This window comes from Egretta garzetta, unplaced genomic scaffold (genome assembly GCF_000687185.1).
Source record: "Egretta garzetta isolate BGI_Z169 unplaced genomic scaffold, ASM68718v1 scaffold151, whole genome shotgun sequence".
In the NCBI taxonomy this organism is placed as follows: Eukaryota; Metazoa; Chordata; class Aves; order Pelecaniformes; family Ardeidae; genus Egretta; species Egretta garzetta.
This window is the reverse complement of record NW_009258615.1, coordinates 4,835,262-4,859,385: the sequence shown is the minus strand read 5'-3', so window position 1 is coordinate 4,859,385 and position 24,124 is coordinate 4,835,262. Positions and strand designations below refer to the sequence as shown.

General features: G+C 42.8%; 1 protein-coding gene across 1 annotated transcript in view; it reads left to right on the top strand.

Moving 5' to 3' along the window:
- Positions 1-224: 224 nt before the first annotated feature.
- PPARGC1A (PPARG coactivator 1 alpha) overlaps positions 225-24,124 on the top strand; it is a 64,076-nt gene continuing 40,176 nt past the window's right edge. Inside the window, exons 1-2 of the mRNA XM_009648036.2 lie at positions 225-272; positions 5,333-5,512. Of these exons, the coding sequence (XP_009646331.1) occupies positions 225-272; positions 5,333-5,512 (228 nt within the window). The remainder of the gene's footprint in view (positions 273-5,332; positions 5,513-24,124) is intronic.

Here is a 24,124-nt window from a genome sequence, read left to right as displayed (position 1 = left end):
CCCTGGGTGACGTCACGGGCTGGAGCAGCGGCACCAGAAGGCTGGATGAGTGACAGCCCAGCCTACTTTTTAATAGCTTTGTCATGTGACGGGGAACAGTAGTAAGACAGGTGCCTTCGGTTCACTCTCAGAGAGGGTCTCGTTGCCTGCATGAGTGTCTGCTGCCTGCCTGCCTGCCCCTGGACCGTAGTTTGCCAGCTTTCCTGCCGTCGCTCCGCAGCTGGATGGCGTGGGACATGTGCAACCACGACTCTGTATGGAGTGATCTCGAGGTGAGGGGCGCGCAGCGTGGGCGGCGCGTGGGGTGCAGGCGTTCGGCAGGGACGGCGGGGTTGCCGGGGAGCCGGCAGGACGGCCGAGGCAGCATACTTTGCGAACAAGTCCGAATCTTATCTTAACTCCAGTAAGTTTGCTATTTTAAGGTTACTCTGCGATGCCTTGAGCAAATCAAAGCTGAGCTCCTGTCATCGGTATCTCCTGCAGTTGGAAACTATTTTCATGTGCCTCTGGCTCGCTTTCCCGTCATATGCAATATTTATGCTCTAAGATATTGATATGAATCTGTGTCTGAAGTCTTTCCAGTGGCATTTAGTGGCCTGGTTGGAAAAATGCCATGTTTATTTAGAATAAGATTAAGATTTCTTTTTCCAAAAAAAAAAAAAAAAAGTAACCAACGGCTTCATATTTTAATTGCTTGTTTCACTGTGCTCTGCCGAAGGTTTTTTCCTTGTTTATCAGCTGCAGAATTCACACATGCACACAGGAATGAATACCCTGTTGTTTGGCTTTAGATGCTTTTAAAAGAGATTTCTGGAAGGAGACGTTTCCCTGCTTCTCGTGGTATCGGAATCATGATGCTGTAGGTAATGTCCCGTAGAGCAGGGCTCTCAGTCAATCCGAGTAGTCCAACAAATGGTTAAATCCCACTGTACAGCAGAGACAACAGGATGAACCATGAGAATAGAGTTTATGCAGGACTGTGTGAACTGCTGCTGCTGCTGCTGCCGCCACTGCTGCTTGTGTAAAAATAGACGGCAATACATCAAATCCACAGCTTCTGCTGGCTACAATTCATAAAGGGGAAAAAAAAAAAAAAGCAAGCAGCTCCCTGGTAATCTCTGGAGTGTAAAGTGAGATTTGAGGATTTCTGCATGTTTGCATTCAGCAAAATGGAGTGTTACCTGAAAGTTCGGGCAACTTGGGAAGCGAGGCAAACTTTCTTTGGACCCCATGGAGAGGAATCCCAAATACAGACCCGCTGAAAGGAACTAACCCTCTGGCTGCGAGCTTGGAATAAGTGCTTAAAATCCTCCCCTCGGGCAACGGGGGAGGGAAAAGCAGGTTACAGGCGATGCTTTTTAAGTAAGATGTCCATGCCATAGAGAGCTCCCCATCTAAAGTAAAAATGTACTGAGTTCTCCAGTATATTTTTCCTGTCTGGCGGAGCATGCGTGCAGATTCTCAAGTCTTTTCGTCGTGTTTTAAATATTTGCAGCTTGCCATTGTATCCACTGATTTCTGTTTGCATATTGTAATTGCTCTTATCTTGTTTTGATTTCTTGGTAAAGTGGAATAGATATGGATAATTCATATGTCCTGTAGCTATTATGAGTCAAGGCTGTAAGTGGATGACTTTCTGGCTCCAAAGTCCTAATTGTTTCTGAGTAGCTGGAGTATCCTGTGGGTTGTTGTCTGGCTCGTAGCATGGGTCTCAGCTGCCGTAGCTTCATTTTTCCGTCATGTATTATTCCTAATTCTGCTAGGAGCTGATTGAGGAACCAGCTTATATGGAAATACTGAAGATTTATTTTAATCACTAGAGTTCCTGCAGTAATTTCAAGCTAGTAACAGAATAGATAATTTATGTCAATGATTTTTTCATAGTGCAGAGGGAAAAAAAAAGAAAAAAAAAGGTTTGATCTTATTATTAATTGTGTGGATTAACTGGGGGTAGGATTTTACCAACGTGCTCCTGCATTGCACTTCCTATAGCAATACAGGCATCTTCGTGCTGCTTTGGCTCGGGGGATCACCTTTACTGATCTAAAATACCACAGGCGGCAGGTATGGGAGGCAGCTTTCATTTTTTGAGTCGTTAATGTTTGCTGTCAATGTAAAATGTATTATATTCTCGCTCACATAATGACAGGACGGCGTGTTGCTTAATAAAGGCCTGCATCACTGTAGCTGATCAGCGTCCCCAGTGCTTCACAGTTTAATGAAGGTGATGTACAGTAAGGTTGCAAAGATTGATAGAGAGAATCCACATGACACACATTCTGTCAAGTCTCTCTTTCTTTCCTAAGTTCATCCCCTTGGCTGTTTGAAAAACTTGTTAAAAATAAAACACAGATTATTTTTTCATTAATATAATTAATATGGCACAAGTCCAGTCTCCTTTTTTTTCCTTTTTTTTTTTTTTTTTTAGTTTACCTTCAAAGGCACAAAAACGTCCAAAAGGTTAATGGAGAATTATACTTAATTATAATGATTCATTATCGTCAGTGCAGTTAAGCTAATTTATTGTTTGTGCCTGAACTAAGAGAAAAAAAGTCTGTTGGAGTGAAGTAACGCACAGTAATTAGCCTTTTGTGTTTAGTGACTGCTTTATCCTCCTAAATGTTGCTATAAAATTAAGGCTATAGTTATGGAATAACTATCATATCAAATAACGGTGGGAAGACAGTAAAATGTATGCTAGCAATGCAGCTGCACCTGTTACAGATGTATAGGCAAACAGTAAATATCAGCGTGTCAGATGAGGACAGTTTTAGGACTTGGAGTGTTAAATCTGGCATCATCCAAAGGCCAAATATAAATTAATAACAGGAACACTTGCTACTAACGTGTCTCAGATTAGAAGCATAATGTCATATTCAGAAACATTGATTTTATTATCATGTCAACATTGGCAAGAGCATATATACTTCATTTCAGCAATTACATTTTTTTAGGTGACACTGCAGTCACTATAGGCAAATGAAAGCTGCGATGAGCAGGATTTTTTTTTTTTTAATACAATTGTTTATGTTGCTTCAAAAGCCCACTGGAGGAACTTAAAAATGCAGATTACCAAGAGTAAACATGTTTAAGTAGGTGGTTCACAGAGTGAAGCTATTTTTACAAACGAAAGCAGTAACAGATCAGCAGGATACTTTAGAAGTCTACGGCATCAGTTATAAGCTACTGACCTCCACAACACAAACCTGAGAATGATGCTGAGAATCTACCTTTTCAGTCAAAAACTAGATTATCCTTTAATGAGATCAGAGATTTCGGCCAAGCATCAAAAAAGGTCATCTCTGCATTATAAGGTTGCTGCCGGAAGGTTGTGTCTCGCACTAAAGAAGAGGGAACTCTTTAATTTTTTTCTTTGGGTTTTTCTTTTTTCCTATGACCAAAATAATGATAAAAAATTGTGTGCAGTGAAAATTACTTAAGTGAGGTTTTGACTTCTTAAAGTTCTGCAGCCCCTTAAATAATAGGAAGGAAAGCAACTGCTGTTTCAGAGCCTCATTTTGCAGCCTCTCAGCTCCCTTACCCCTTGGCCTATTCCGTGATTATCTCGTAGCGTCCTGGTAGACGTAGAAGTTGTCTGGTAAATTATAGCTCGCTCTAGCTGCACCGAGTCTTTGTGCCAACAGACAAAACCTTTGCTCTTGGTTGCGCTGTTGCATCCAGCCCAGGCACTGCAGACGCACCGAGATTCCCAGGGACAAAAACCTCAATGAAATGCACCTTCAGCAGCTCTCACTTGCGTTATTGTAAAAGGCGGTCCTTGCGAGAGTGACATAACCGGTATTGAGCAATCCACATCAATGGATGCTGTGTTAGTGCCCTACAGATCTCTCTTCAGAAAGTGGCACTTTCTGGGTTGACTTCAGTCCAAATAGAAGTTGGGAAATCATTCAAACCACCCAGTCAACTGAGGGGAGTCGAGGAGGACCTGCTGTTGGCCATCCATAACACAATGCTATAGAAATACTCAGGGTGGAAGCCCTTAGACTGAGTTGACTTTAAATGGCTTTTAACCATTCAGCGCCTGGTGCCTTTGCAGCTTTGTGTGTGTTTTGCAGTATACCCATATCAACATAGATGTTCAGAGATGAGTTACAAGGGTACGTGGTACAGTGCAGGAGGAATTGCTTCATCGAGCAGCATTGACGTATGGGACTCTGCTATTTGCCAAGCTGTTACTATGTGTTTTCCATAATTAGGAAATGTTTTTGGTGGATACTCTAACGTTTCAATTGCCATGCTAAAGTGGATGTGTGTTATTAATTTTTTCTTGCTTAGCAGGTCAGTCAATACCCTATCTAGCTTCATACTAGCATATAAAAGGGCACTTATTCCCGGTTTATTTGTATTTATCACTACTCTCTTCATAAGTCATGGAAACAAAAACATTTTGCACTGCTGAAGAGGATCCATGCAGGCTAGGCTTTGTTTACTACCTCAGCCAAAATGTTTCACAGACCTTCGACATGAGGATTACTGAAACAGAGGCTGGCAGAGGAGGAAAACCCATTTGGTTCCCTCCCTGCAGCCACTGTCTGGGGACGCTTAGGATCCTGACTGGGACAATACATGTGTTCCCACCAAGCGGGTGAAAGGCTGCGTGAACTCACTATGCCTGTCACCCAAAGGTGAACATCGGGATATTTCAGAACGCACTTTGGTTGCCAGGACCCTGATGTGTAACTGGGTGGCTGTGGTCTGTGCATTGCTGAGTGCGTTGGGGAAGGAGCACAGCAGCATCGCTGACCCGTACTATTTAATACCCATATGGTAGCCACCATCATGACTGACCTCCAGGATTACAGTGAGGATCTGTAGAAGTGAAAGTGTGACTGTCTCCAGCATGAGCTAGCCTCCAGGGCTGAAGGCTGTAACAGGCTGTGCCTCTTTAACCTGAATGCATCAGGAAATGCGTGACAGACCTTGCCCAGAGGTATTCATCTGTAACTTCTACCTGCACTGGTTCCCTCTGAAGCGGGAGAATAAGGCCATGCTTTGGCCTCTGCTGTTGGATTTAATAAAGCTTTGAACACGATTGTTATCAAAGAGTATAGGGAGAAGGAAAATCATTGCCTCTGGACAGAGATGAGACAGAGAAGGCAGCTCATGCCCTCCCCTTTCCCACTCCCCTTTGCATACCTGTGTAGAGCTAACAATGATGTAATGCTCAGGGGTTTTTTTCCCCAGAAAACAAAGTAAAATCTAGTGACCCTGTGCCATAGCTTAATCGAGGCTTAATTCTTATCACATGGTATTAAAGTTAATAGATTCCTGGTAATTAATGAAACTATTTCTGTGTTGCTGTTTCCTGCAGTGTGCTGCTCTGGTTGGCGAAGACCAGCCTCTTTGCCCAGATCTCCCAGAACTTGACCTCTCTGAACTAGATGTGAACGACCTAGACGCGGACAGCTTTCTGGGGGGACTCAAGTGGTACAGCGACCAGTCAGAGATCATCTCCAATCAGTACAGCAATGAACCCGCCAATATATTCGAGGTAAGGCAAGGCGATGCAAGTGCACATTGCAAAGTTCTTAAGTCCTTGCTTGCTTTTTTTTTTAGCCTGGTGGACAACAGTTTTACTGTTGTTCCCCTGTTAAGAGACAGCAAAAGTGGTGATGTGTGTTATGGGTTCTGACTGGCGCCTTTAATCCTCGTGATCAAAACCAGGCCTGCAATGTGGAGAAAGGGGGGAAACAGTCTGGAAAGAAATTAAATGGCACTTTTGATTTTTTTTTTTTTAAAGGAAACAGCTAAAGAGAGCCTAGAGTGCACTGTCCTGTGGCGGCATGGCGAGGAGTTGCACAGTTGTCAGCTACAAAGAAGAGCTAACAATGATGTAATGCTCAGGGGTTTTTTTCCCCAGAAAACAAAGTAAAATCTAGTGACCCTGTGCCATAGCTTAATCGAGGCTTAATTCTTATCACATGGTATTAAAGTTAATAGATTCCTGGTAATTAATGAAACTATTTCTGTGTTGCTGTTTCCTGCAGTGTGCTGCTCTGGTTGGCGAAGACCAGCCTCTTTGCCCAGATCTCCCAGAACTTGACCTCTCTGAACTAGATGTGAACGACCTAGACGCGGACAGCTTTCTGGGGGGACTCAAGTGGTACAGCGACCAGTCAGAGATCATCTCCAATCAGTACAGCAATGAACCCGCCAATATATTCGAGGTAAGGCAAGGCGATGCAAGTGCACATTGCAAAGTTCTTAAGTCCTTGCTTGCTTTTTTTTTTAGCCTGGTGGACAACAGTTTTACTGTTGTTCCCCTGTTAAGAGACAGCAAAAGTGGTGATGTGTGTTATGGGTTCTGACTGGCGCCTTTAATCCTCGTGATCAAAACCAGGCCTGCAATGTGGAGAAAGGGGGGAAACAGTCTGGAAAGAAATTAAATGGCACTTTTGATTTTTTTTTTTTAAAGGAAACAGCTAAAGAGAGCCTAGAGTGCACTGTCCTGTGGCAGCATGGCGAGGAGTTGCACAGTTGTCAGCTACAAAGAAAAACAAAAGTCGAAACATGTTTGTTGTCTTCCACTTGCATTCCCTGGCAAGAAGCGGAGTGCAGCCCAGCAGCTAGCTGATGGGTAGCTGGAGCTGGGGCATTTCTAGTAAAGGTTTTTACCACTCAGAGCATTACTGTGCAAGGCACCCTGCACACAAATCGAGAGATCCTCATAGTTGATGTGTATAAGGAGGACAAAGGGTGGATGTGGCAGAGAAGGCAGTGGGGGCTGTCAGTAGCTCAGGAGCCAGAGCATCATTTGGGATGTTTCATGTATCTCTCAACGGAGAGCAGCCTTAAAGTAAAAGTTGAAGGGTGGTAGGAGAGATTTAAATGTTTTCTTTAAAATACTGCCTTGAGGATCAGGATGTATGAGAGGAAGGTTATGGTCTCTTTATCTGTGTCTCTGGTATTCCTTTTTTTTTGTTGTGTAAAGCCTTCATGATTCTCTGCCCCATGGTTATGGGGCAGCCGTGCCACTCCTGAACCCTAACCTCCTTCCCTCCTTGACGATAGGAGGTGCCATAGATTGTACACTGACTGGGAAATTGGGCAATAAATTGATTAGCTGGCAGAAAGACCTTGTGCAACAGCAAGCTATGGGTACTGCCTCTCACCTGGCAGGTACCGCAGATCCACGAACTACGTCTGGCTCACTGGCTCGGGGAAGCCCCGAATTATCACAGTGGAGTTTAAAGGCTGGAAAAGATTAACCGAAACAGCATAGTAACATGCTTACCTAAGGTGTCCTGAATGAAATTCTTCTTTTTTGTATACATCTCTAAACCCATGGTGATCTCCCTGGTGCAGATGAAGTTACTCTGGATTTATACCAGTATAACTGATAGCAGAAACTGGTCCTCTCTATTCAATTTCTATCATTTACACCCAAGTAACTTGGAATTAATTTTTTTCAAATCACAATGAAATTAGCCCTGCATAGCCCAGTGCTTCAGCCCTCTTTTTTCATTAGTTGTATAATGTTCCACACCTTGTTTTACAAAGTTTCCAAACCCCCTCTTGTTCTTGAATTGCAGTTGTACCGCCTCGGGCAGGGTACGGTGTGTAGGTGTGCAGGTTTGGATGGTCAGTGGCAGGGAGGCAGGGGGGAAGGGGACACATTTGCAGCTAGCATGGAGGAGTGGCTTTGCCTTTTTCATAACTGAGGAGATGTATTTCTCCTCATTCATCAAAAGCCAAATGCAGAGGCAGTTTCTGTTCGGAAAAATAAGTTGAAGATGCAGACTTTGAAAGCGTAAGTTCCAGATAAGTAATATAATTAAGCATATACCAACTACAAGCACACAAATCGTTCCAGTAAAACCAGTGGAACAGAGGCTCATTTCTTGCCCTGTGTGCAACCGCCTGGCTGCACTGGTGACCACAGCTGCCAGGTATAAAATTGTCTTGAATAGGTAGTGACAATTCCCCTACACGCCCTGTATAAGAATTGTCACTTCCTATATGAGACAATTCCTGTTCTGAAAATCAAAGCAAGACAACCAGATAGGCTTCTACTTGACTTCATTGGGAGGTGGTGACACGAGGTACCGGTCATTCCATGTAACCTCTCACGGGCACGTTTGGGTGCGTCTGAGGATGAGCAGCCTCAGTGTGAAGAAATAGGTGGTATGCAGCTGGGGGAATGCATCTAGGCAGCGACTAATAGGTCAGAAATAATAGTTTGGAAATTAAATATGCTGCTTCTTTCCTAATGGAAACGAAAGATGGGAATGAAACAGTTATTTTTCTCCTCCCATACATTAACCCTGTCCCCATTCTCCATCGTGCAGCTGGATACCTTGCACTATTTCTCGCCTCTGCCGCTCTGTAATGTGACAACTGGGGGTGCTCAAGAACAGAAGACGATGTCTTCTTCCTCCAGAGACTCTCTCACATACTCTGCAAGGAACTATTTGTTTTAGCTGAGAGAATGGAAGTTTTGTGCAGTTTCCCATTTAGTAATCTCTAGATTTTTCCATATTGATCTGCATTGACTTTTCTTTTTAAAGAAAATAACTTTTTTTTTTTACTTTCTTTTCATTTTTTCCTCTCATATCATCATGGGAGTAGTATGTTTTATTGAACTTAAGCTTCCAGATGAGGCCTTGTCATAAAAATTAGAAATACAGTCTGTTTGGGGTGGAAGGGAAAGAACCAGAATGGCAAACAAATGTTGGGAAGTACAAGAGCAGTGTTAATTGTGCAAGCTGTACAGTGTTAATTGCCAAACCTAACCTTGAATGAAGTGCGCTTTCCTTTGAGGTATTAATGCAGTACACATGGCATTGTCTAGGTGAGGGACGGTGTTCAAAAGCTCTCTACAAAGTTCCTGGATGTCTCAAGCTGCTGCACTTTTTTTAAAGAAAGGCTTGTGTTTCAGAAAGTGAATTTTGAGGCTTTCTGCAAATCATGTTCCTGGAAGCTCGTTTGAGCCGAGCACCCACAAGCAGTGGCACTGGGAGTCTCACGGACTAGAAATTATTAATAGTTACAGTAGCAACCAGGAGCCAAGTGAGATAAAGGTGCAATTAGTCTAGATAGTATGTAACTGTTGAGTATAAATCCCTGCTCACATCTGCTTAGGTGTGATGAGATACTGGCCTTCACCCTAGTGTTAGAACACACCGGTATCTTGTAGACACACCTGATTCACCTCTGCATTATTCTGCTCGCCTGCCAGTGTAACTGATACTAGTCCCAAATCAAGCCTGTACTGTCTGCCCCAGCGTGGAGGCTCTTCTTACCAATGCATGTACATATGCATATTACGAATTAGTTGATTTCTTCCTGTTCACAGCTCGATCACTTCTGGTTTTCCACTGCTTTTCTTTTCCTGTTGTTCCTACTACTGGAAAGACAAAATTAAGGAGTTCTTGCCCCTCAGGGCACTGTCTATTGACACAAGTTCATGCAAGTAAATAGTTAACAAGTCACCCAAGACCAGTTGTTTAGATGGTTCACTGCATCATTCACTTTCATCATTTTCTTTGGTGAAGAACTAGACTTTAAAAAAATGTATTTGTAAAAAATTGATTTGGCTACTTTTAGAAAATCAGAGTGATTAGTTTTTCGTTCTCAAAGCCGACGCTGTGTGAAAATGTGAACCATACAACTTAATGTGGCACAAGCGAGAGGGCTTTTAGTTAGTGAAAACTGTTGTCCCCTGAGGCTTCTTCAAATATATCGTACCCTATCATGTAAGGTTAGTCATATTTAAAATTATTTATGACCCATGCCTAGCATTATGGAGAGAGAAGATCTCTATGGTGGATATATCTCTCTGTTGGCATTGCTTACAAATAACTCAAATGCAGCCCGTAGATAGGCAATAACCTGTTAAAGTATAATGAACTTGTGTAAGATTTCTAAGTGTGGTATTCTCATACTTGGGAAAACACTTTTTTTAGCCTTCAAAAAGACTTCAGAAAAGCTCGCCCTTCTATGGATTTCATTTATTTACATAATTCAGTGTTCCAGAGAGATGCTCGGTGTATTTGATTATTTTTAATTGTTCTGCATAGGTCTAGCCCAGGTTACTTTTCAAGACCATGCTATGTGTGTGTATTTGGAAAGCCTAAATAGGCTACTATGTTTTATTGTAGGCTGCCAAAAAATGCTGTATTACAAGCAATGAGAATGTGGGGAGAGAAAGAGATGCACAATGAAACGCGAACTGTCTTGCCCCTGGCAGCAAGGAAATTCATGGAGATAAATGATTTCTTATTTATTTGGAAGGGTTTGCATCAGGAAGATGATGAGGGCAGAGGGGAGCCTTAAACATCACCAGGGTAATTTGCATTGGTTCAGATTATAAACTCCCTCGTGTTCTGTGGTGCTGCCAGTCTCTTTCACTATTTCAGGTTATTCATTCAAGGTTTGCAGCCAGATTGATTAATGAATTACCAGATCTTGCGTAAAATGACTTGGCCTGACTTCTAAACAACCACCAATGTTTTCTTTGCCAGTCTTGTGACTGGTGTTAATGGGTTTCCAGAGAGCTGAGCCTACATAGGCTTTCTGTACTGGCCTCGCCTAGCATTTTTTCCACTTTTTAATTTTCTCCAAAACTAGTAGCCCAGGGCAGGCAGTTCAAGGAGATATAATCTCAGGGAAAAAAAGACATAGTAGTCAAATCCTTGATGGCTGATGCCCTTCGGTGCCAAATCAGCATGATTTATCATAGCCATCTATTCAGCACAACAGAGGCTGGAGGTGAGCTGCATGGTGTACCTCACACAATATGCATAACTAGAGCTCTGAACTTTGAAGGAAAGCCTCAGAGCTATTTGCAAAGTGCTGGTGCTTAGTGAATACTAAATTACATTTAGGAAATAGTCTACTGCTACCAGTTATACTTCATTTTTATTCTTGACACAGACACCTAAATCAGAGAACAGTAACATTTCAGAGATTATGGTAGCAGTTTGGGTATGTTCCAACACTATAATAGGATCAGAATTTTAAGGCCTTTTTTATTATTACCAATAGTCACTTAGTTTCTACTGCAGCGTACTTTGTAGGGAATTACAGCTTTTACTAAAAAGATTAAAATGCTATTATGCAAATGATTGCAGTATGTTATTATGTTTACAAATTAACATCCATGGCTCAACACACAAATTAACTAACTATTCCATCTATATTATTAAGGATTTAATAAAGTAACTGTTGATAAAAATGAGGAGCTTGGAACAGTTAATAGGAACTGATTGTGATTTAACATAGAACTTAAACATTGTGTTTAATGTTCTAGATGGTATAATGGCAGAATAAAGCTTATCAAAGTGCTTAAAAGAACCGAGATTGTGTGAACGGCATAGCAGCGTGTCTGAGGCCTCCGAGAGCACAAGCTAAATAGCTCGGGGCAGTAATGTAGAGCGGGCAGCGTATCGGTGAATCTGAAGGTAGCGCAGGACCACGCCGTATCAACATGTAGTTTCCTGCTCTAATAAGTAGGTTTTTTGAAATTCAGATTCAGCCACATGGAATGTTTTACATGGTAAGCACACGTAGGGTGCTTGGGAACTTGTGTCCCTCTAACATGCATCCCGTAATGAAATGCTTCTATGGCAAATGGGATTTCACTGCAGAGAGTATCGCTGTATGGCAAAAAAGGGGAAGGCTGAGTTCAGGCTGAGATGACTTTACAAACAGCGCTGCAAATTGCTATTCCTAGCAGTTCATAGGAGATCATAAAAGCAAACAGATAAGAGCTACTGAGGTCCTAGAGAAACGAATGTACAGTATGTGGTTATGGGATAGATTTAGTAGGGAAACAGACAGCATTGTAGGTTTAATACAACAATAAACATAAAAGGCAAAAGATGCAGATTTGGGATAGGAAACTTTATAAGAACAATAAAAGGTAACAATGTATCATAAAAACCGCTTGCGAGACTAGGAAAGAGACCCTCAGTTCCAGGGAAAGAAATAGCGGAGGCTGGGTGAAAGTGCCAGAATTTTTATATTCCTAATGGAGCAATGTCACGTTTCTTGTGTGTTTGCATGCGTTACCTTTTCCAGTCTCTCCGGCCTGACTCGGGTTTCTGCATCTACTAGGAGACCAGCGCAATAACATTACATCTAGGGGGATGATGTATGTAAACTATAATCTATGACTAGCTATGCTGACATTTAAAAAGGCTCAAGCAGTAGGTGGAATTTATTTTACTCCAACCAGCTGCTATGTAATTGGGAAGAGTTTATGCAAATGCTCTGTATCTAGTGTTAGCAAGGTGTGCTGCTGCTCCCTTTTCTTTCCCGCTTGGACAAACTACAAACTGTCTGAACGTGTCTGTTTTAATGCAAGAACCCTGCATGCTGGTTGAAACCTTCAGGCAGGAAAGAAGTCCCAAATGAGCAAAACCCAATTGCTTTGAGAGCTTATTGTTTGATGTATGAGGCCACCAAGACCATTCCCCCGGCGCACAATCAAGAAAATGCAACTGATCCCCTTCGCAGTCCCATTAAGGAGATATTTCACCTGGAGCAGCCGTGGCGTGAGATGCTCACCGTGTCTCTGCTCCGCTGAGCACCTGTCCTTTTTGCAAGAGGGAAGACTCAACACTCACCAGAACAGTAGTAAGCTAATTAGGTCATTAGACGAATGTCTTGGCCCGTGTTAAAACCAGCCCTTGAGGACACCGTGTTACACTGTGTTCCCACTGGCTACGTATCTAAATACAAACTGGTGTCAGCTGCCATAGAGACAAAAATGTAATAGCCTCCTTTCACAGAGGTCATCTTAAATCCACTTTGGTCACAGTCACACTCCACATCTGTTTTAGTGAGATGCAGCTTCTTAAGGTGGCATTTGGACTTCATAAGCACGCAAACAACCGTTCTATAAATTGCTACTGCTGGAGTTATTTTGAATAAGTGTATACTGTTTCATATTTATAATGGTGAGGCTTCATAATATTCGCAGTGAATATATAACACAGATCAGTTCAACAAGCATGAAATTGTATGTTGTCAACTTGTCACATAAATAGAGCCATATTCTAGCTTACGATAATGTTGAACTAAATATTTTCTCCCTAGAACTGCAGAGAGGGTCGCAGAAAAGTGGGCCAGTGGCTCTGCCTTTTGTTAGAAAAACACTCACTGAGATATTGCTAGTGTGAAGTAAATATTTCTGATAAGATTTTTCTGGTTTTTTTCTTTCCCATTCGCTTAACAACAGCAACAGAAAGTTTGCCTTTCTTAGACAAATGCTAATTGGCTAAACTGGTAAATTTATTTCCCTTAATGGCTTTATTTCTAGTGTAACCTCTTCTCTTTTTTTTTTATTGTTGCTATTTTTGCCCTGTGCATCATTGCTTATTGCCACTAAAAGCTCCATGTTAAACCTGGCATGGTCTTTCCCTGCTGCCCCATCCCACTTAACATTAGCTCAAGCCCATGCCATTACAGAAGGATAAAATCATATCCAGGCTTAATTTAGGAATTTTTTTTTTTCTTAGTGCCACTAACCTATTGTGCATGTGTAGGTCAGGAGGAGGAAATTGCATGGAGTAAATTTGTTGCAGGGAGAAAGTTTTGATATTGAATCATGTCAAACTTCTTTTTTTCCCCATGACCAGAAAAAAATCAAGGAAGTGTGTGTGTGTGTGTGTGTGTGTGTGTGAATGTATGTCTGTGAAAACTTACTCACTTGTAGCGAAAACTTACTCACTTGTAGCTCTTGTTATGCTACAGTAGTTAATACTCAGATGCACCAGAAATTTACAGCCTTTCTGGAGGAGTGTCCCCTGCCAGCTTTTTGGGCCTTTTTTCCTCCAGTGTCTGTTTTTTATTTCGGTGGCTTTGTGCAGGTGCAAACAGGATCCTAATGCCTATGTTTGCAAGTGACGGACTGCAGCATTGGCACGCACAAGGGTCTGACTGTGGGCACACGCACGCTCAGCCATGGAGGCTGGTTTCAGGCCTCAGTGGAAATCAGCTCCTTTGCAATGCGTAGTTGGTGGCTTTGGCTGAGTTTTCTGTTCTGACACAATGGAGCAACAGCCTTGCTTCGTAATGATTGGGAAATTAATTAGTACTTTGTGGTGGTGATGAGTCGGAAGGGCCATGATTGGAGTTTGCTTTTTACCACATGCAGTAATCACTGGGTTTTGTTTATGAAAGCACAAAACCAAAACCTATTGAGATTTTGGTGTTGTCGTGAAGCCTGAGCTGTGTGATGCACTGGCATTATACTTCCATTTCCTCACACACATCTGTGCTTTTGTGCTTTACTGTGAGTGACACAATGGGGTGCTGGTCCATAATGGGTGCTTCTAATCACTAAGATGATAATCAGAAGAACAGAGTATTTTCTGTGAGGAGCCACAGTGGCAGCCTTGGGCAAGTGTTGTTGACTTACTGATTTATGACAGCTTTGAGTTGCCTGAACTGCTCAGAGCCATCTACCTCATCATGCGAAGTTCAGGAGGATCAGCTCTTCCAAGCACTTTGCAGGGTTAGAGGTGTCAGACAGGCAGCGAGAACTTCCTACACCTTTACGCTTCTGTCTGCTGCCACATCTTCGCCTTGAGGGCTCAGTGGAATTACATCTTCGGAGGGGCAGTCCATCAAGTGGTCTGATGGACTGCAAATCTCTCCTACAGGAGATACACTTGCCTGAGTATAGAGAAATTGGGTGGAAAACCTGTTTCTCACCCAAGAGATTACTTGCAAAGAGGTGGTGACAATGGTTATCTGGAGGATTGGCTTGGTCAGAGTAACATTCTGCTTCCCTGTGAACTGCTAGAAGAAACAATGGGAGTTTTCTCCTGGGATGGTAGTTTCTCCTAGAGAGAACTCAAAATTGTTTCTGAAAGTACTCCTGAACCTTTGTGGAAAAAAAAAAATAATTATTGTTCTCCTAAGTCACTGTGTAAGCAGTGACATAATGATTCAGGAACTGCATCAGAGAGAGCAGATAATAAATGTTATGGAAGTGAGACTTCTCACTGGGATTTTGACTTTGATGAGAATGCTGTGGGCTTGCACGGTTCCACGGAGCAGTCAGTGACCCTAAGCGAAAAGCAGGTATGATGAGAGTTTTAAAAGTCTTTTAGTATTCAGGATTTTTATTTTTTTTTAAGTATGCGTCAGTCGAGTGGCTGCATCTAGTTATACGTGCTCCACTCTGCCAGGCCCTGTGGGTTGAGACTGAGTGGAGAGGACCTTGGGTCTGTTGTCTCCACTTCAGGAGTGGTTGTTGGTGAGGCATGGGCAGCCGGGTAACGCAAGTGACAGTGCGGCTGGTACAGGATGAAGAAAGGACTGGGAGCAGGGGAGGGCTTTGCAGAATCACAGAATGGTTGAAGTGGGAAGGGGCCTTGGGAGGTCATTTGGTCCAACCCCACCCACTCAGGCAGGGCCAACTAGAGCGGGAAGTTGAGGATTCATTTCTGGGTTCCTCTGCTGCTGCTTCTCCACCCTTAAAATGACACTTCACTAGGACTGGAAATGAGTTCCTGATCCCGTTTGGAAAATCTTACACTGTAGTCTTAAGCAGCTATGGATTCTCTGGAAGGCATGTCTCTACATAGCAAGAAGCCCATCATGGCCAAATCTAGTTTTCAGAGGAAGATGGGTGGCAGGCAAGGGTGTCCTCAGTCTGGCCTCAGTTTTCATGTCAAATGTTCATGTAAGGAAGTGTACCTCTTGGACTAGTCTTAGTTTCCACAGCTCCTTAGCTTGTCCATTTTTACAGGCTTGTTGTCAGACTAGTGAAATCTTAAAGTTGTCAGGTAAAAAAGGATGCATATGCAATTATTTTAATATTATTTTAATAAACAAATACCTACGTGCATGCTTATTCATGTCTGGTTGGATGTGTTCTATAAAGCATATGACCCTCTGGGCATGCACAAAAGGAGCAATGGACTTATATTTCTACCTGTCTGGGGGAAACTTAGGCATTTTTGAAATTTTTTTTCTGGTTTTGTGTTTGCTTTACTTTTTTCCCCCACCAGGACTAGTGTGGATTTTCTTGGCTGTATTGACTGCCCTTAAAAGCCCAACAAGCACTCCTCACACTAGTGTGAAGATATCAGGCAAAACGTTACCAATTGTCACCTCAACTGCATCTGGAAAAAAGCCAGAAAAACTTGTGGGTTTTTTTCTAAGGCGTAAGAAAATATCGCACAGTCCTTAACACTGCGGAGATACTCATCCATTTCCAGGGAAAAGGTGTCAAACTGCTTCTGCTTGTAGGTGATGGGAGTGTTGCCATCTCTTGTCATTTTCTTTGCTGATGATCCCACCCTCGTATAGGAAGGGTCAGGTCAAATGCCTCTCTGGAGACCAAGTCTCCCATCTGCAGCAGGAAATCTCTCGAGCAGAGAGGATAACGTTACAAAACAGAGGCTAACATTACAAACCAGCTCTGCTGCCTCTGGCACAGTCCAGAGCATCACAGACCAATAACTCCTATCATGTCACCCTTGCAGCACCTTATTATCTATGTTTTTCTGTAAATCCGATCCGAGACTGTCATTACCAGTTTCAGGTAGGTGAACACCATCTGGGTGAAATAACCATGTGCCAGTGATGGGCTGGAGGGGGCTCTTGTTAGTTAATCATCCCTACCTTCCCTTTGATGAGTTAATTTGTCTGTTGAGCCATGGAGGAGCCTCCAAGAGCTCCCAGGAGCCCCTTGTTAAAATTCTGCCGACAAATGGGAAGATAGGGATGATTTCATTCTTTTTGCTGGAGCCTGTGCTATCTATGATATTGTTAAATCATCCATAAGGCATAACTTTCTCTGCAATCTTTTTGTTACAGTTCTGGCGGCACATTACTTCTTTGTGCATTTACTTTTTAAACGTTGTCACTGGATACCTAACCCTCCTGAAAATCTCATCCCATGAATTAAGGTTAATTGTAGTACTTGCACGTGGCCTTTTAGTAGCAGGCATACCAGGTTCTAAAAACCCTTTTTTTTTTTTTTTTTTTTTTTCCCAGTTACTAAACACAGTCTTTATTTACTTGTCTTGTGGTAATGCCTAAAACCCCTGTAGTAGGAGGATAGTCTCTTTGTGTCTACTAGTGGCCAGCCCACCCCTGTTTTATAGTGTGCACTTTGAATTCCTTGGAAGGAGCAAAGGTAGTGAAAGAAGAAAAGAGCTGGTCCTTGGAGCTTGTGAGTGAAGATAAACTCAAGTTATTCTTTCTGGAGAGGCCTGGGAGCACTACTCTCTAACTGGGCTCCTCTTCCTCCCAGCTAGCTAGAGGCTGTTACAGCCTGCTGATCTTGCCCAACCCAGGGAATAAAGTTCTAACCTACAACATAGCTAGGAGGTGCTAGCTTGAGGTTGCAGTTGTGTCAACATGATTTGGGACTACCAAACCTGGGGATAAGCTGCCTTAAGTAGTTCGTCCCAACATGGAGACTTGTTTATCTCCAGACCTAAGAAGAAGAATTAAATTTAAAAAAATTAAAAACAAACAGACAAAGCCCCCAAAAGACTAGGAAGCTAAGAAATACTGTAATTTGGAAGATGCTCTGCTCCCTTTTTAACTAGTCAGACAGGACTTGTTAGCTCTGATCCAGTGCTCTTACAGCCAGATCAGGAGTACCTCTTGCAAGGCCATAAGTATGTCTCTGCATAGTGCTGATGGATGCTGTGGGTGGATTTATTAGCTTTCGCTCAATATTGATGTTTCTCCTAGGCTCTATTCCGAGAGAGGGCAAACACCTCCTGCAGCAACACGGGGAAAATGATGGAGGCACACTGGAATAAATCTGGAAGAGTCAGCTGGGATCCTTCCAGATACGAGCTCTGGCTAGAGCTGACCATGATGTACCAAGCAGGTTCCTGCAGAGTTAGTTGGTGTCTCTGTATTGTGTTTTCAGATCTGGGTTGGGAAGGGTTATTTGGATGTGTCCTGTACAGACCTAAATGGTGTCCAAGAAGCTGCGCTCTGCTGCGACTTGCCCGGGGAGCTTCCCCAGAGTGCCAGGGAGCAGGATTGATGTCAGGGTCTCCACACTGAGACAATTCAAGTCCAGTATGGTCAGAGCTAATAGGCCATGGAGGTCTAATTCTCCACTGGACCATCAGCATCGCCTTACACCCTGCTCCTGGCGCTTGCAGCTCTGTGAACACAGTCCAGATGCACTTGAACTGCCTCTCTTTGGACCCCATCTGGACCCAAGAGGGCTTGTTAGGGGCAGCCCCATGCTGTATGTAGGTGGTTGTTCTCTTTCTGGATCTCTCACAAGATTAGACCTGTGAAACTTTGATTTTTAGACCCAAAGCTAAAATAGGAAAAATCCCTATCCCTTAGTTTCAACCAATAATACTTCCTATTTCCTAAACTGTGTTTTTGAAAATTGTATATATATATTCTTAAAGATGTGCCTTGGCCCAGCAGGCATGTCAGAAACTTTTTAGAAGATTACTTTTGTGGGGACTGGGCTTTTCTGTTGGTCCAGCTTGAAACATCCAGGAATGCTGCCTTCTCCATCCTGTTACTCCAAGTCGCACCATGCGTTTAGCAGGAGCCTCAGACTGGACCCTTCCACTTGATTTCCCATTAATCCCTCCTACACCATCATTCCAGTTTGCCCTCCATCGCTATAACATTAGCTATTTGCCACAGCTTCTGTCAGCTTGCTTTCTTCCCTGACCAGAATTCACAGGGATGAACAAAAATCCACTCATGTCTCTTGTCCTTCCCTACGCCTGCTTCTGGGAGTGCAATGACAGATACCAGTTTTATTGTGTGCCAACGTTACCGCTCTGTTTACAGCAGATTTAAGAGTTTACATTAGGCCACAGTGTTATCTTCCAGTTTTCCTAATTCTATCTGCTGGCAATCCCAACTATGCGGTTGGGGTGGCTGCCCCTGTCCTAAAGGAATTTGTGTCAATTTCTGTGGGGACAAATCCTCCCTGCGCTAAACCGCTTTGCAGTATTTGCTCAAACTGAAATTTTGACAAAGACGTTCTGTCCACATCCACCAAAAGAGATTGCCTTTTTTTTCAGATGCACTTGGAGGTAGATGCATTGGAAGCTGCCTGTACCTGGCTGATAACTGAGACTGAGCATCTATGTAGCACGATCCATGCCCTTTTCTAATTTGTCTTTGAATGACAAATGTGTCTTCACTGAGTCAGCAAAAGAAGAGATCCTACACTAGAACTCGTTGCCCTTCTATCCCTTTTAACACAGCAGCTAGGTTTTCCCAATTCCTCCCCAAAATCGGTCTTTAAAAGAGCTCTTACAAAGACATCCCTCAAATGTATTGTCCAGAACTGCATTGTATTCTCTAGTCATTTCCAATCAAGATTCATCATGCGCTGTGATTTATTTAGAATATCTCCCTAACCATACTGGTATATTCCCAAATAAAAAATTAAAAAAAAAAAAAAGAAATTGAAATATTTGTGAAAATCAAAGTTGCTGGGATTTGGGGATAGTCCACATTAGTCCTCACCACTGTTGCCCCTAGAGAGTCAAATCTAAGAGTTGAGTGTGGGTGACCTCAAAAAAGAAAAGCAGATTTCATTGCAAAATTTCATGCAGGAACCATGCACAACTTAGCTGAGGTTCTCTTGAGAGGCTTTAAGACAAGAAATTGGTCAAATTTTGCATGGCTTCAGTTTTCATTGCAAGTGCTGTGTTCAATTCTAAAATTACATCTTTTTAAACTTTGAAACTGCTAACTGCTAAGCCAGCTTTTTCTCGTGGGAGAGGCCTTAGCAAAATAACTGTGAGGAAGATGGCAGAACAACAGTGCGGTGGAGTAACATGCTTGTTTTCAATAGCAAAGGAGTCAAAACACTCATAGACTTGGAATGAAAACCTACAAATATTGCTGACTGCTATTTAAATGTTTGAATCCTTCAGAATTGTTTCTGTGCAAAGAAGATGTGACTCCCAGTGCCAAACTTGTACGCTCAAAAATTTGTGGAGATGTCTACCTCCTGCTTCTTGAATACTTGTACTTGAATATGTGTAGGTGTCATTTCTGGTCATGAATGCTATTCAACTAATGAAGGATCAGGGCCACCTCACCTGGTGTTCTCCCTCTCCTGAATCCAGTAATTGTTTTGTGTCAGTGTGTAATTGTACCTGTTGGTATCAGACAGACCTGCTAATTCAGACTCTAACTCTTGAGTATCTTCCCACATGGCATTCCATGATTTGGTTAGATCTAACCTCCTTGCTTCAATAAACATACAATATCTAGCCTGTCTTCTTCCACCTTATACACAAGGAAAATCATCAGGACTTAATCTGTTGCTGGCGTTAATGGCATGATTCCTCATCCTAATTTCGATTCACTCTGCCTGATATCCCACAAATGCCTTTGAGAAAGTATTTTATCCCTGATCCCGTGCCAAAGACACTTTCTTCCTCCATCACTGCTGACTTCCTAGGGACTTCGTAATGACCTTTGCAGGCTGCGGTGGATGACAGAGTCCTACATACAGAAGTCTGCAAATGAGTGCCACATCTCAGGCTGTCGCTTCAGCTCAGACGGTCCCTAACAGCACATCCCTGATCTTGGGATATTACTGTAGCCAGAAAGTGCAGTTTCTTCACTAGCAAAGAAAAGAATGGAAAAAGTAAAAAGGGGGCAGCAACAAAACAGCTTTTTTTCTCTCCTTTTCTGTCCAGAAGGTGGTTGGACATTGCAGACACCCCATGCACTGCCCTCCCATGGGCTCTGCTCCTTGGGGCCCGCGTGCAACAAAGCTGCCATCACAGCAGCCTGATGGGGATGAACAGGGGTTGCTTTTGTGAATATTTTTGTTTCTAAGTGCTATCCAAGTTCTAAAATAAAATATTTTCATACTTGGCTTATAGTAGTTAGGGTATCTTTGAGATGAAGCTCTGCTGACCCCTCAGTTCACTTTCTCCTCCTTATCTTTCCTTGGGGCAAACCTATCTCCTCTGTACAGGTAATGACTTGCCCAACCGGCTTTGGATGTTTTCTGGGTTTTATCTTCCCAAAGTAAGTCATGCAAAGAGAGGGCCCCTCTCAATACATTTTGTGGACCCTTTGTTTTCCCAAGACGCTTGCTGAGTTACTGTTACATTATAGCCTCTTCCTCCTGTGTTTTGGGGGGTTGGGTCAGGCTTTCATGTTAAGCTAGATGGTCTCCGTGCTCACTTTTGAACTCAGTCATGACCATGTTCCAGTTTGGAGGTACATCTCACACACTATCCTTGCTCTGGTGTGGCCATTCACTCATGTCTCTGTGTTAGCTTTCTCTGGAAAACTCCATTCTGGAATACCAGTAATAAGTGAACAAATATGGTGGGGACTTTTTCTCTACAAAAAATGGCAAAACTACCAAGTTCCATGAATGCACAAAATGAGCCTCCTCTTAGTTATGTTGCTGTGACCCCAATGCTCTTGACAACCATTTTTCAGTCCTTTTCTGTCAACTGGAAGCTTGGCTGCAAGTGCTTTGGGACAGGGACTGTGTGCACTGTTGGCATCTGTGAAATGTTGTTCCCTGCTTGGAAGGGGAGACTGGTGTTGCTGGTTGGAGCCCTGTCCTCCACCATACCTGTGGGCACTCTCTGGCCTGGAAAAGCTGATGAATCTGTACGCATCAAATCCCCTGCTATAAAGCAAGGATTATAATCGTCCTTTCTTGGTCTTGTCTGTTTGAACTGTGAGTACTTTCTGCAGACAGTTTCCATTACAATGTGATGGAAGAACATTCAGTGCAATAGGGCTGTTGTCTTGGTAGTGCTAGAGTAACGCTTAACCAGGAGAAATTTAAATTGCAGGAGATGGATAGTAATGTTAATCATCATAATGAAGTTGGAGCATTATTTTTGCTGAGTGACTGTGGAAGGAAAGGCTAAGAAATAGATGGCTAAAATCACTGAGTGCATATTTTCAAAGGCAGGGCTTGCTCAGCAGCCAGGTGACAACAGGCATGTTGTTTATTTGACAGAGAGGCTGTGAACTCAACTCCTGACTCAAAACGAAAACTTGCTTGCCAAATGAAGACATATGGATGGTTTTAATGGCAGTTGCAAGACATGTGGCTAGGTTATGCCTCTATGTGTAAGCTTATAAAGGTACTGGGTATATATCTGGTGAGGGAATCTGTGAATTCCACCACTATTTAAGAGTGAAAACATTTCTCACCCTGAAAAGAGAGTCAATGAGAAATTGTGTCTTGAGAGGACAGTCTCTGCCAGCTCCATGGCAGTCGGATGCAATGCCTGCCCAATAAGGGAAGGAGCTTCTGTTCAGCAGCATGATTGGGTTTTAAATTGACCTAGAGATTTGTCTCTAGAAGTTGGCCTTACTCAAGGTGGGGGTTTTAACTTATATTAAAAGTGATTCATACTAAAAAGTTCAGTAAAACCAGGGAAGGAAAAAATACTGGAAAACATGCTAAAATACGTGCCTGAATCAGTTCCCATTTGGTACTCTTGTTATGGCAATCATCCACATGCCAAGATGGGTGTAGTACCTGGGACGTCACATGGAAGGCAGTGGGCAAGCAGGCAGGAATCAGTGCATGGAGGCTCTTGCTGCTTGAATCCTGTGGTGTTCCCGACCTGAGCTCATACAGCGAGGACCCATGCCAGTGTTATCTGCAGAAGTGTGGAGAGTTGGGGCAACAACAGCGGCAGGGATGTTACACAGCACGACTGATTTCTGCAGTGATGTCTTTCAGGTTGGCTGTAGCATGAGTAAAATGTGTGTAAGGACTGAGAAGATTTGTGCTTTGCTTTGGAGTTTGTTTTGATATCTTGTCATGGTTTTCAGTGAGGAGCAGATGAAGAACGTATCCTGCTTAAGACCACTTACAGAGAACTGCTGGTAGCCTTAAAAAAAAAAAAAAGCAGCTCATTTTATATATTTTAAAGATGAGGTGGCTTCATTAAAGACTGTAGGATCTTGCAGTTTTACCCCAAAGAAAACACTGATAGCTCCACAGTTCAGCTGGCAGGGAGCTGTGTCAGACTGTGGAGCCTTGCCCATACATGCGAGTCCTCTTACGGTACCAAAAATCATTTAGTTTTCTTCTAAAGTCCCAGACAGTGAGCTAAAAATGTCTCGCTCAGATACACATTTTTGGAATTTCAGAATTAAATGTAATAATGCAGATTTTTATTTTTACTCTTTTTGAGGAGACAGGCAATGAGAGAGTGAGGACGCGGCGTTAGAGTATCTTTTGATTTGCTATTTGCTATGCGTTAAACATTTATATTTCAAAGAAGCGTTTGTACCTATACCGGGTGTTTGGCAAATCCAACAGCTCATTAGATGTTAACAATAGCAACGCTGCTAAATACAAAGGATTCATAGGCAAAGTACCCCTCAGGCTATATCTCTGAGAGAGAAAGTGGCAAATAGAATCAGAAACTAATTAAATAGTCAGCTAAAGCGAGCGTAACTTTAAAAAGCTCTAAAACTACCAAAAATGGAAACATATTACAGTTATCTGCATTCACAGTGCAGAACAAGTTTGGTAGTATTTAAGATAATTCTCTAGTGCCTGCTATTTTTAGTCCAAGGGTAAGCTTCTGTAAGAGCCTTTCAGCATTGCATCCCTTTAACCTGGCCTAACAAGCTAAGCCAGTAAGCTGTCTGATTTCCGTCTTACAGGAGGCAGAGAGATAGCTAAAACAAACCATTTGTGGTGAAAACGCTCAGCCTATCTTGTCTTAAGAGCTTTCTTCGTATAGATTTTTTTTTTTTTTCAAATGTCCCAATATAAAGCGTTGCTTGTCAGAGACCAAAATGTCAGGCTTTGCTGTTTGGAAATCATAGAAGCACAGGAATGAAAGGAGGATTTTATAGACTCAGCCTAATGGAAATAAATATCCCTGTGTTGCCACCGGTGAAACCCAATCGGGGCAGTTTAGGCTATTGGTATTGATGTGTCTGAGTAAAAAGGAGCATATTTAGTTTTTGTCAGGGACGGAAGGGCAGACATAAAGGGCCTCATTTGCTTCTCGCTTACACTTAATCTGTCCTCGTTTAACTCCATTGACTTCGCCGGCTGATGCTTGGTTTGTGCTGCTCGAGTCCAAGGGAGAGTCGAGTTGGGGTTGGCGTTACGCTCCCTGAGCCGCCAGCACTCTAGCTTGGGGCACCCTCTGCCACCAAAACAGGGGGCAAG